The sequence below is a fragment of the Rhinopithecus roxellana genome, chromosome 6 (assembly GCF_007565055.1).
Source record: "Rhinopithecus roxellana isolate Shanxi Qingling chromosome 6, ASM756505v1, whole genome shotgun sequence".
Lineage (NCBI taxonomy): Eukaryota > Metazoa > Chordata > Mammalia > Primates > Cercopithecidae > Rhinopithecus > Rhinopithecus roxellana.
The window spans coordinates 62,779,611-62,792,622 of NC_044554.1; the positions used below are offsets into that span (position 1 = coordinate 62,779,611).

The following is a 13,012-nucleotide window of genomic DNA, read 5'->3' on the forward strand; positions in this document are numbered from 1 at the left end:
TTCATCCAGTCCACTGTTAATGGGTATCTAGGTTGGTTCCATGTCTTTGCTATTGTGTGTAGTGGTGCAGTGAACATATGAGGGCATGTGTCTTTATGGTAGAACTATTAGTCCAAACTGTACCATTTTGTAAGCCCCCTGTCATTTCACAGACCTTGATCAAAGTGAAACATTCCTTGGGGGATTGGGCCGTGAGAAACATCCTGCCCGATTGCCTGACTTTCTTATCACATTCTGCTGGGAAAAAGTCCAAGGAACATCACTGTCACATCCTGCCACATCAAGGGCCAAACCGCCTCATCATGGGAACATCTTATCAACATCCTCCCGGGCAGCACGCCATATCCCTCAGACCCCTCCCTCCCAGGCCTAAAATTGCCCCAGCCTGTAAGGAGAGGTGGGCCTTGGCATTAAATTGGTGCCCTGCCTCTGCAGATCTTATGCTGGACATAAAACCTGCATTGCTGTAGAGCTGCCAACTCGCTCATTCTTTCTTTAATCCTCGCCTTCACATCAAAACCTAACAAGAGCAATTCATATTCCTTTGGGTTTGTATTTAGTAATGGGATTGCTGGATCAAATGGTAGTTCTGTTTTAAGTTCTTGAGAAATCTCCAAACTGCTTTCCACAGTGGCTGAACTAATTTGCATTCCCAACAGCAGTGTATAAGCATTCTCTTTTATCTGCAACCTCACCAGCATCTGTTATTTTTTGACTTTTTAATAATAGCTATTCTGACTGGTACGAGATGGTATCAAGCATATTAAAAAATGGTCAACATCACTAATCATTAGAGAAATGCAAATCAAAACCACAATGAGATACCATTTCACACCAGTCAGAATGACTATTTTTATGCTTTCAACAGTTTCACTCTGGTGTGTATATATGTGAATATTTTTGTATTTATTCGGCTTGAGACTTTTTGAGCCTCTTGGGTCCATAAATTAATGTTGTTGTTTTTTTTTTTAAATCAAACTTGTGAGGTTTTCAGCCATGGTTTCTTCTTATGTTCATTTTCCCCTTTGTGTCTCTCTTTTCCTGTGAAAACTCCTATCATCCAAATGTCAGGTCTCCAAAGCACTGTTCATTTTTTTTCCTTCTTTTTTTATTTTCATAAGCTGGTTTATCTCAGTAGATCTACAAGTTTTCTTATTTTTTCATCTGCCTGCATAAGTCTGCTATTGAACTTTTCTGGCGAATTTCTCATTCCAGTCATTGCACTTTCCAAATCTAGGATTTCTGTTTGGTTTCTTAAACAAAAAAAAATCATTTCTGTCTCTTTATTGGTAGTCTCTCTTTCGTAAGACATCCTTGTTATACTTCCCTTTAATTTAAATAGGATTTCCTTTAGTTTTTTGAACATATTTATATTAGCTGACTTAAAGTTTTTGCCTAGTAAGTTCAACATCTGGGCTTCCTCAGGAATAAATTCTATTGACTACTTTTTTTTCCCCATGGATGGGTCATACTTAAACTATTTCTTTGTGTGTCTCGTAATTATTTTGTCAAAAACATTATATTTTAAATATTATAATGTGACAGCACTGGTAAGCAGACTTTTCCCTTCTCCCGTCCCTGGGGTTTGTTGTTTTTCTTGTTGTTTGTGACCTTCCTGGACTATTTCTGTAGTATTTAATCTGTATCTTGTATAGACACTGAAGTCTTTGTTTGAATATCTGAGTCACAAATAGTGATTTGACAGATTTTCTTAAATGCTTTAAACCAGCATGTCTCCCATCATTTTCCAAGGGGTGCTGTGTATGTTGGGGCATGCTTTCCATGCCCCAGCAGTTCACAGCTCTGCCTTAGCCTTCACTTCCTGCTTTGTGCAGAGTCTCAGAGTCAAGGAAAAGTTAGAGAGTGGAGCTCTGTCAGGTCTTTAGTGGGTATTTGTTTAGCCCTCCACATGCATATGGCCTTCTATATCCCCAGTAATATTGTAGAAATTTTCAAAGCCTTCTAAGGACATCTCATTTCCCAAATTTTCCTTTTAAGTTTTTTGGCCAGTCTCTTGTTTGCCTCTGCTAAAATTGCTGCTTCTGGCAGCTGCAAGGTTAACCAAATACTACTGATTTTTTTGGACAAACTCCCTGGGCATAGGGCTTTTCACACTGAATGAGCTCTTGAGTCAGGTGAAATAAAGATTAGCCTGTGAATAGGGCTTTTCTAGGGGCACCAGACAGGTCACATAGTGACAGTTCTCTGGGCATGAGGTTTTGGCCGAGAGCTGCTTTTGTAGCCAGGCTGCTGGCATTCACAATTACTGTGGTTCTGAGGCTGCTGGTTTCCAAGGCTACTATGGAACTGGGAAGAGGTACATGGAAATTGAGAATGAGGCAGGTTGAAACACCAGAAAGCTCAGCATTCTTACTAAGATTCAACTACTTTTCTTAAATAGATGTTCAGGATTGTCACAAATCTTTGATTAAATTTTGGAGTTCTGAAAAAGTTAATTTTGACAGTTTTGCCAGTTGTCTAATTGCTTTGTGGAGAAATGAATTTTTAGAAATCCCTCATCCACCATTCCAGAAGTACCTCTCAATCTGCCTGTGCTTTTAATCCCTATGCATATTGCCAGTCTATTTGATATCTGTATAATGGCCTATAAATATTTATTGGCAGCCATGAAAGTCCACTGTTTGATTTCATTGAGAGTTGCTTGCGAAATAAACATGAAATGGTTATTTATGAAGCTGCTTCAGCTATCATCCATCTTCCTAACTGCACTGCAAGAGAGTTGGCACCTGCTGTTTCAGGTTTGTTTTATATTTGATGACTGGCTTTTGCTTATGCTCCTAAGTTTTTGCTCTAAGTTTCATAGGTCTGCAGAATAGGTGTTAAGACTGGTTTTTGAACGCTAGCTCTGTGTATATATAGCCTTTGCATTCTGATAGCTTATATGTAAATAGTTTATTTTAGTTGTTCCTTACTTTATTACTTCTTTTTTTAATGTTTCTATTTATGTATATAAAACTTCTGAAAGAATTTTATTTCTATGTACATAGTTTATTAATAATAATTCTTTATTGCTTTTTTTTAAGTTTTTATTTCCTCATATGAAACTTTTGAAAACATTTTACAGTTTTCCTTGGTGTTTAAAAAGCCCATTTGTTTTCAGAACTGTCAATATTTCTACCATTTAAGTTCAAGTATTAATGGGTATGCTAATTTTTTAAAAAGAAGAGCAAACTTTGTTTCCTATTAAAGTTTTTATAAGTGACCAAAAGTGCTTTTTCTTTCTTTTTTTTTTTTTTTTTTTTTTTTTTGAGACGGAGTCTCGCTCTGTCGCCCAGGCTGGAGTGCAGTGGTGCGATAGCTTGGCTCACTGCAAGCTCCACCTCCCTCATTCACCCCATTCTCCTGCCTCAGCCTCCCGAGTAGCTGGGACTACAGGAACCCCAAAAGTGCTTTTTCTATTTTGATAAATTTATATTTTTCATGTAAATTTTTTATGCTGTGATAAAATCTATGCATATTTTGAATGTGATTCATTATGTACTATATTTTCAGCTATATGGTATATGATGAGATGAGGAATATTCACAGCATATATAGGTAATATTCACTATATCTATATCTGTATTTTAGTTCTTCAACTTTTCTGTAGTTCTCCTAAGCCAGGAGTATTCACAGTATATATATGTAATATTATATATTATTTTTTTTTTTTAGTTCTTCAGCTTTTCTGTAGTTCTCCTAAGCCAGCCTTGAGATATGCAGCTGTGAGGACCTTGAACAAGGTAGGTGTTTCTTTGCTAACTGTTGACTTATATCAGTATCTAATTGAGAAACATTAAATGTGAAGCATTTGGTTTTCTCTCCAAGGTTAGTATATATGATTCATGGGCTTCACCTCTACAACACTTCACTTATATTTGGGGTCTTGGGGATGCCCATTTTTATTATTATTTAGCTGAAGATTATCACTCATTCCTGACTTCTAAGCATTTTATATTCAAAAGCCACACTGTCCAATATGGTGGCCATTAGCCATCAGTGGCTATTTCAATTTAAATTAATTAAAATAAAATAAAAAATTCAATCCTCAGTCACATGAGTCATACTTCTTGTACTCACAGCCACATGTGGTCAGTGGCTGTTGGGCAGTGCAGATCTTGAACATTTCTGTCATTGAAGGAAGTGCTCTTGCACAGTGCTGGTCTGCAGCAGCCCTGTCCAGTAGAAACCCAATGTGAATCACATATATAATTTTAAATTTTATAATAACCACATTAAAGTTTTTAAGGTAAAATTAATTTTAATAGTATATTTTATCATATGTCATCTCAACATGTAATAGATATTTTTACATATCTCAAGTTTTTGACATCCAGTATATTTACATTTACAGCATACTCAATTTGGATTAGCCACCTTTCAGATGCTTAGTAGTCACATGTTGCTGTCGGCTACATTATTAGACAGTATAGATTTAGAGGATATAATACAGAAACACAGAATAAATTAAATAAGCATAGAAAATGTAAATGAAAGTTAAATGTAGTAGAAGACTTGTCATAGGCAGTACATAATTATAAATTAATTGTGTAAACAATTGAAGAAAAGAGAAGTTTAGAGCAGCCATGGAATAAACCTTTATAGAACAACAATTTAAATTGTTTTTAATTAATTTATTTATTTTGGAGACAGAGTCTCACTTTGTCTCCCAGGCTGGAGTGCAGAGGCGTGATCTTGGCACACTGCAACCTCCACCTCCTGGGTTCAAGCAATTCTCATGCCCCAGCCTCCCAAGTAGCAGGGATCACAGGTACCTGCCACCATGCCCAGCGAATTTTTGTATTTTTAGTAGAGTCAGAGTTTCGCCATGTTGGCCAGGCTGGTCTCGAACTCCTGACCTCAGGTCATCTGCCCACCTTGTCCTCCCAGAGAGCTGGGATTATAGGTGTGAGCCACCAGGACCTAAATTGTTTTTAAAGAGCTGATACAGGTCCACAATCCCTCATCTCTAATCTTGGGGCCAGATGTGTCTCAGAATTTGCTTTTAGATACATTTTAGAAAGGTTATATGGTGTTATATCTTATTTACTAACCCCAGTGGGCCTGGGGCAGCATCCCACCATTAAAACACCTTAATATTTTTGCACAAAACATATGACTATTCTTGTCAAGTGGTACAAATTAACAATTAAAGAGTCACATTAGTTTGGGTCATGTTTTGCTGTTAAAGAAATTTTCATCCCAATGCTTCGCTTTCCAGAGTTTTTTCAGATTTTCCAAATTGTGGGTAAGGGATTCTATACCAATACTGGGATAGACAAAAAGATGGAACAACATCAGCAAAAACAAGGACACAGGAGAATGGCCGACCATGTAGTAACTATAGATCATGCAGTTTGGCTGGAGTTTGCGTGTTGAAATGCAGAAGTATTTTTTAAGTGCTAAGATATTAACAGTCTTTGTCGAGCACTGTCTACTATGCTAGATCCCGTTCTCAGTGCTCCTAACATCTAATAGACATATATGAACACGTGTACTATAAGGAAATACAGGCCAATTATAATTTTTTAAAAATGGTAATGTTAGAAAGGTTATAGGTCAGGTTAAAGGTTACTCTCTAACAAAAGAGAGTACGATGCTGTACTCTGGCCGTTGATCATTTATTAAAAGATATACCTTGTTAACTGGAGCCATTCTTTTTGAAACAATGACTTTTAACTTATCCTGTCCTCTTTGGATTGCCACTTACCTCAATTAAAATTTAAGTTCTGGCCTTTATCAGAAGCAATTTGTGTAATTTTTTTTCTTACCCTTCCACAAGGTGGCAATGAAGCACCCCTCTGCTGTTACTGCCTGCAATCTGGACTTAGAAAACTTAATCACAGACTCAAACAGAAGCATTGCTACCTTAGCCATTACTACACTCCTCAAAACAGGAAGTGAGAGCAGTGTGGACAGGCTCATGAAGCAGATATCTTCTTTTGTGTCTGAAATCTCAGATGAGTTCAAGGTAAGAGTTTAAACATGATCATGTTTTCTCCCAGTCTGTTGGCTGCCTATTTATTTTCTTAACAGTGTCATTTGAGAAGCAGACGTTTTAAATTTTTATAAGTCTAATTTATCAATTTTTTTCTTTCATAGTTATTACTGTTCCCTAAGAAACCTTTATCTACTTATTTTCTCATGCTTTAGGCTAAATGCTTTATGGTTTTAGATTTTACATTTTAGGCAGTGATCCAAGTTGAATTACTGTTTGTTTGGTAAGTTCAGTATTTTTTCCATACCGCTATCTACTGTATTCCGCCATAATTTGTTGGAAGGACTTCCTTTTTTCTATTGGAGTGCTTTGGCACCTTTGTCTACAAAGCAAAATACCCATATAATTTTAGGTATATTTTTGGGCTTCTTATCATGTTACTGAACCGTTTGTCAATCCAGTACCATTACCACACTAATATTGATTAATGTAGCATTATTGTACCTCTTAAATGTCAAGTAGTGTGGTCTTCCAACTTTTTCTTTTTTAATATTCTGGTTCCTTTGCATTTCCTATGAAATTTAGGACTAGTTTATCAATTTCTACTAAACAAAGCCTACTAGGATTATGACTAGGATTGTGTTGAATCTCTAAATCAATCTGGGGAGAACTGACATCTTAATTTAAGATTATTTTTCTATTTCATGAATATGAAATATCTCTCCCTTTAGATCTTCTTTAATTTCTCTGAGCAGTGTTTTGTAGTGTTTACTCTAGAGGTCTTGCAAGTCTCTTGTTAAATTTATATCTAAATATTTTATGCTTTTGATATTTTATTAAAATTTTTTATTGTTTACTACTAATGAAAAACTTTAAAAAAATACTTTTCCATATTAACTTGGTATCCTGTAACCTTGCTGAGTACCTTTACTGGTTCTAGTCATCATTATTCACATTCCTTGAGATTATCTATATAAATAATTATGCCATTTGTGAATAGAAACAGTTTTACTTCTTTATATCCAATCCAAATGCCTTTCCTTTATTTTTCTTGGCTAATTAAAAAAGTACTTCCAGAATAGGGTTGTATAGAACTGGTGAGAGTATGTCAGAGATGATAAAAGAATAAATTTCAGTTAAAAGAATAAAAGTAGAAACATTGTATTGCTTCATTCTTTCTTTATACTCAATCTAGTATAACCCTATTTACTCTCTACTTAGTATGCATCCAGACTTTCAAAAAACAAACTTTACCTGTATATTCAAGCAGACAGTTTTGTGCATCTGGTGTAGCAGTTGCTTGTTCCAGTTTTTTCAAATTGCTTTTGTAGGAGTGAGTTTTTTTCTAAAGACATACATTTTGTTATTAAGATACCTTGACTTTGATTTTGACTGCCTGTGGTAGTGGGATCTTTGTGTGACCTCTTGAGCAGTACAGAGGGTCAGTGGTATCTGATACCTCAGTGACTTAGGGTACAGGCATTAGTTGAGATCGTGGTGAAGTTTAGCTGGGGACCTAGAAACATAGTCTTTGGGCTCCAGTAGTGCCAGCAGAGCATCACGTGTGCCTATTTTTAGGCCCAGCTTACACTGGCTCCAGTGTTGGTGGGTACTAGAGGGCTATCCTTGGGCCTCCAGGTGGCTTGCTAGAAACAAATATTGAGAGCAATGAGCCCAGTGTGTGAGTGGGTTCTCCGGCCCCTGGCAGCTGGTGTGGTGTGGGTGATGGGCACTAATGGTGTTGGAGCAACCCACAGGGTCACAAGCAGTCTGTGTTGGTGTTGGTAGAAGCTGCAATGGGTTGGATAGGCTAGGTTCCAGTCCCACAACTGCCTGTAGCAGGGTGGTGAGTATTATGCTAAGTGTGTTTAGGAGAGCTTGTTATATCCCATGTCCCTCCCCCAGTTGGGTGACAGCTGCAGCCACATCATCTCAAACTCAGCCTGAGGGTGGAGCATAGCCTAGCTTTAAACTCTCAAAATGGTGCCAGCTGTGGGCTTGTGACTAGAGAGGGTGGGGACCCTTCAGGTGAGCAGCATGGGCAAAAAGCTGTGGGGAGTGTGGTCCGCTTGGGGCTTGGTCTCACAGCAGCCCATTGAAGAACATTGGATATTGTCCTAACTATGCGTGGGGGAACCTGGATTTCCTGTCCCTCCTTTGACCAAGTGGTGGCTGCAGCCACATCAACTTGAACTCAACCCAAGGTGGGGCACAGCCAGCATTAAACTCTCAAAATCGTGCCATGGACCAGGGAGCAGAGAGGGAGGGGTTCCTCCCAGGTATGCAGTGTGGGCAAGAAGCTGTGAGAAGTGTGGTCTGGTCACACGTCAGTCTGACAGCTCCCTGCTACAGAGCAGTGAGTATGATCCTAGATATGTGTAGGATAGCCTGGTTTCCCTGCCCTCCTTGGCCAAGTAGCAGCTACAACTGCATCAGCCCTAACTCAGGTCGAGGGGAGGGCGCAGCCCAGAACTCTCAAAATGGCAACCAGTGTGGGCAGGAAGCGATGAGGAGAGCAGTCTGCTCACGTCTCAGTCTCATGGCATCCTGCTGCAGGGCAGTAGATACTGTCCTAATGATGCAGAGGATAGCAGGTTGATCCTAATGCATATCCTGATTTATCCTATGTGTATCCTAACGATGCAGAGGATAGCAGGTTGATCCTAATGCATATCCTGATTTATCCTATGTGTATCCTAATGATGCAGAGGATAGCAGGTTGATCCTAATGCATATCCTGATTTATCCTATGTGTATCCTAATGATGCAGAGGATAGCATTTTTAGGATAATACCTGCTGCCCTGCGGCAGGATGCTGTGAGACTGAGATCTCCCTGTCCCTCCTTGGCCAGGCAGTGACTGCAGCTATGCACAAGACTAATTTAAAATGTCAGGCAAAGGAGTTAGAAGTTTTGGAGGCAGTCTTTGTGGTGGTGAAGAGAATGACCTTTAGAATCAAAATCCCTGGGTTTAAATCCTGATTCTACCACTTATGAGATATGTGACCTCAGGTGAGTCACATAAATTCTTACTGCCTCAGCTTCCTTAGCTGTACAATGGAGATAATAATAGTACTTACCTCACAGAGTTATTGTGAAGTATAAATGAAATAATAAAGAATTAAGAATAATATATGTGTCATTATTATTATTTTATGTATGTGTAGTATGGAAAGAACTGCTAATTCATAATTGATCTTTTAACGTCTGCACACAGAATAGTTGAATATTGACTAAGTGGGTTATTTCTTCCTTGTTTTCAGTGCAGTTATATAACTCTCTTGAAATACAGATAGATTTCTTTCAGTTTGCTTTCGGTTTTATATTTTTCCCCTTCTCATCTTTTTTTTTTTTTTTTTTTTTTTTTTGAGACAGGATCTCACTGTGTCACCCAGGCTGGAGTACAGTCGCATTATCATAGCTCATTGCAGTCTCAACCTCCCTGGGCTCAGGTGATCCTCCTGCCTTAGCTTCCCAAGTAGCTGAGTCTACAGGGGCAAGCCACCATGCCTGACTAATTTTGCATTTTTTGTAGAGACAGGGTTTCACCATTGGGAGAAAGGCAGAAGGATTGATTGCCCAGGCTGGTCTTGAACTCCTGAGCTCAAGCTGTTCACCCACCTCAGCCTCCTGAAGTGCTGGGATTATAGGCATGAGCCACCATGTCCAGCTGCATTTTCCCTACTTTCTATAGGATTTTTAGTCTTTTGTTTCCTTAATTTTTTTGTATATTCAGGATATTAGCTCTTTATCTGTGAAAGATGTTACGAGTATTTTCTACCAGTTTGTCATTTAACTTTTCTTATGATGTCTTTTGTCATGCAAAAGTGTTATTTTTTTTTAGGTAGTCATATTTACCAGCCTTTTATTTTATTTGACTTTGAGTCATAATTAAAAATTATATTCCCTTCAAAGTATAGAGTAATTCACTCATGTTCTCTTCTAATACATTTATAGTTTTGTATTTTACATTTAGATCTCTGGTCTGTTGAATTTTTTTATTATATATGCTATGAACAGATTCAATCTTATCCTTTTCCATTAACTATCCAGTTAGTTGCCCCCCAAAATTTTATTTAAGGCCAGGTGTGGTGGCTCACACCTTGAATCCCAAGACTTTGGGAGGCCGAGGCAGGGGCATGCTTGAGTGCGGGAGTTCAAGACCAGCCTGGGCAACATAGTGAGACCCTGTCTCTACAAAAAAAATAGAAAAATTAGTCAGACATGGTGGTGTACACCTATAATCCCAGTTACTTGGGAGGCTGAGGTGGGAGGATCGCTTGAGCCTGGGAGGTTGGGGCTGCAGTGAGCTGTGATGATGCCACTGCACTCTGTCATGGGCAACAGAGCAAGATCTTGTGTATTAGTCTGTTGTCACACTACTATAAAGAAACACCTGAGACTGGGTAATTTATAAAGAAAAGAGGTTTAATTGGCTCACAGTTCTGCAGGCTGAACAGGAAGCATGGCAGCGTCTGCTTCTGGGGCAGCCTCAGGGAGTTTTTACTCATGGTGGAAGGCAAAACATGAGCAGATGTCTTACAAGGCAGAAGCATGACCAAGGCGGGTGTGGAGGGGTGTCACACACTTTTAAATGACCAGATCTCACAAGAACTTACTATCACAAGAACAGCACAAGCAGGGAAATCTGTCCCCATAATCCAGTCACCTCCCACCAGGCCCCACCTCCAACATTGGCAGTTACAATTCAACATGAGATTTGGGTGGGGACACAGATCCAAACCATATTACCTTAACTCAAAAAAAGTTATTTTAATTTTTTGTATAGACAGTTAGGGGAAAGCTGAAAGAAAATTTTTAAGACCATCTTTGCCCCAATAATTTGAGACATCGTCTTTATCATATGTACCTGAGTTTGTATGTTCATACAAACTCAAAAAAGTTGCATACGTACTTGAATCTGTGTCGAGTGTCTATTCTACTTACATATTGGTCTGTTCGTTCATATACTACTGCTACACTCTGTTCTAAATACAGAAGCTTTGTAGGATGCTTAGCCCTCCATCATAGTTCTTTATTTTCATTGTTTTCCTGGCTATTCTTGCATGTTTCTTTTTTTTTTTTTGAGATGGAGTTTCATTCTTGTTGCCCAGGCTAGAGTGCAATGGCTTGATCTCGGCTCACTGCAACCTCCCCCTCCCAGGTTCAAGCAATTCTCCTGCCTCAGCCTCCCACATAGCTGGGATTACAGGCACCCACCACCACGACCAGCTAATTTTTTGTATTTTTAGTGGAGACAGGGTTTCACCATGTTATCCAGGCTGGTCTCGAGCTCCTCACCTCAGGTGATCCACCCGCCTTGGCCTCCCAAAGTGCTGGGATTACAGGCGTGAGCCACTGTGCCCAGCCACATGTTTATTTTTCTAATGAACTTTAGTATCAAGCTGTCTAGCTTCATAAAAAACCTTGTTGACATTTTCTGTTGGGATCACATTAAATTCATAAGTTAGGGGAGAACATATATCCTGATGATGTTTGAACATCCTAAGAACAAGGATGTCTTTTAATTTGTTCAAATCTGCTTTTATGCCTTTTAAAAATGTTGTTTAAAAAATATTTTTATATTAGTTTTGAATGGTTTTAAAATGCTTATTTCTAAATAACTTACCTTTTTCATTGCTATTATAAATGTTTTTTATTCCATTTTATCTTCCACCTGGTTATCATTTATGTATATGAATATTACTGGTTTTGCATGTTAATTTTATATCCTGCTACCTTGGTGAATTATTGAGTTAGTTTTATTATTCATTCTCTAGGGTTTTCATATATACCATCATGTCATCTAAAAACAAACATATTTTTGTTTGTTTTGTCTTCTGCAATTCTTGTTTCTTTGTTTTCCCTTATCTAATTGCATTGGCTAATATCTCCAGAATCATGCTAAATAATAATGGAGATAGTGGCATCCTTGCATCACTTCTGACCTCAATGGGAATGCCTCTCAGGCTTCCATATTAAGTAATATGCTGGCATTAAGATTGAAGTATATATGTTTACTTTATGGACATATCTATTCCTTTTTTTTTTTTTTTAAGAATGTTTATTAGGAATGGATGTTGGATTTTATCAAAGACTTTTCAGCATTTTGGATATTATCCTCTGACTCATGAATGTGATGTTATTTTATCAATTTTCTAATGCCAAACCATCTTTACATTCTTGATAAACCCCATTTTATCACGGTGCATTATTTATTTAATGTAGTGTTAGAATCTGTTAACCAATATATTACTTTTAGAATTTTTACATCAATATTTATAAATGATTTTAGTCTGTAGTTTTTCTTTCTGTACATATATGCCATCTTTATTAGGCTTTAGTATCATTGCTTCATACAAACATTATGGAGATTTTCTTTCATTTTCTATGCTCTGAAACTGTATATATGGATTTGGGGTTATCCAATTATTGGTAGACAATTCTGAATTATCCATGCATCTCTTTCCTGCACATCTTGCAAGTTAGGCACTAACTGCCGTCTGTTTCCTGCTATCACAACTGTGTTCCCTTTCCATAATACAAGACATCTTCCAGCCTTAGAAGATAGAGATCGTGTCTCCCTCTAAAGGAAAGGGAAGATTTCCTTGCAGCCCCAGAAAATACTAATAGTATTTGGAGCAAAAAGCCCTCTGGAGCAAAAAGCAAACATGTTTATGGTCCAATATAGTAATGTTTTTCTTCAGAAAAAAGGACAGGCATGCTTACTCCCCACTGTAAATGTTCAGGTTCCATCCTTAGGGTTCTTATCCAGCCTACTGCAAGACCAGGTATTATCTGGCTCTTTGCATTGCACTTTGGAAATTGGGGCTTAGGAAACCCACCCCAAAATGCTCATACTCTGGCTACTGCTACTGCTGTGAGTAGTTAACTGTCTTTCATCACTGAGCCAGGAGTCTCACGTTTTCTACCAGCATCCATGAAATTGTGACAGGTTAACTTGTTAGCCACAAGTAGGGTAAAATCTCACATTCTTCATGCATCCTGACACAGGTCTGTATTTTTATTTTATTTTATTTATTTTTTGAGACAGAGTCTCGCTGTGTCACCCAGG

At 38.1% G+C, this 13,012-nt stretch overlaps 1 protein-coding gene across 2 annotated transcripts in view; it reads left to right on the plus strand.

The window, feature by feature from the left end:
- COPG2 (coatomer protein complex subunit gamma 2) overlaps positions 1–13,012 on the plus strand; it is a 160,410-nt gene that overhangs the window by 97,581 nt on the left and 49,817 nt on the right. For both annotated transcript variants that reach the window (XM_030932347.1, XM_010378802.1), the window contains exons 10-12: positions 2,626–2,759; positions 3,676–3,743; positions 5,783–5,971. In XM_030932347.1, coding sequence (XP_030788207.1) covers positions 2,626–2,759; positions 3,676–3,743; positions 5,783–5,971 — 391 coding nt within the window. The remainder of the gene's footprint in view (positions 1–2,625; positions 2,760–3,675; positions 3,744–5,782; positions 5,972–13,012) is intronic.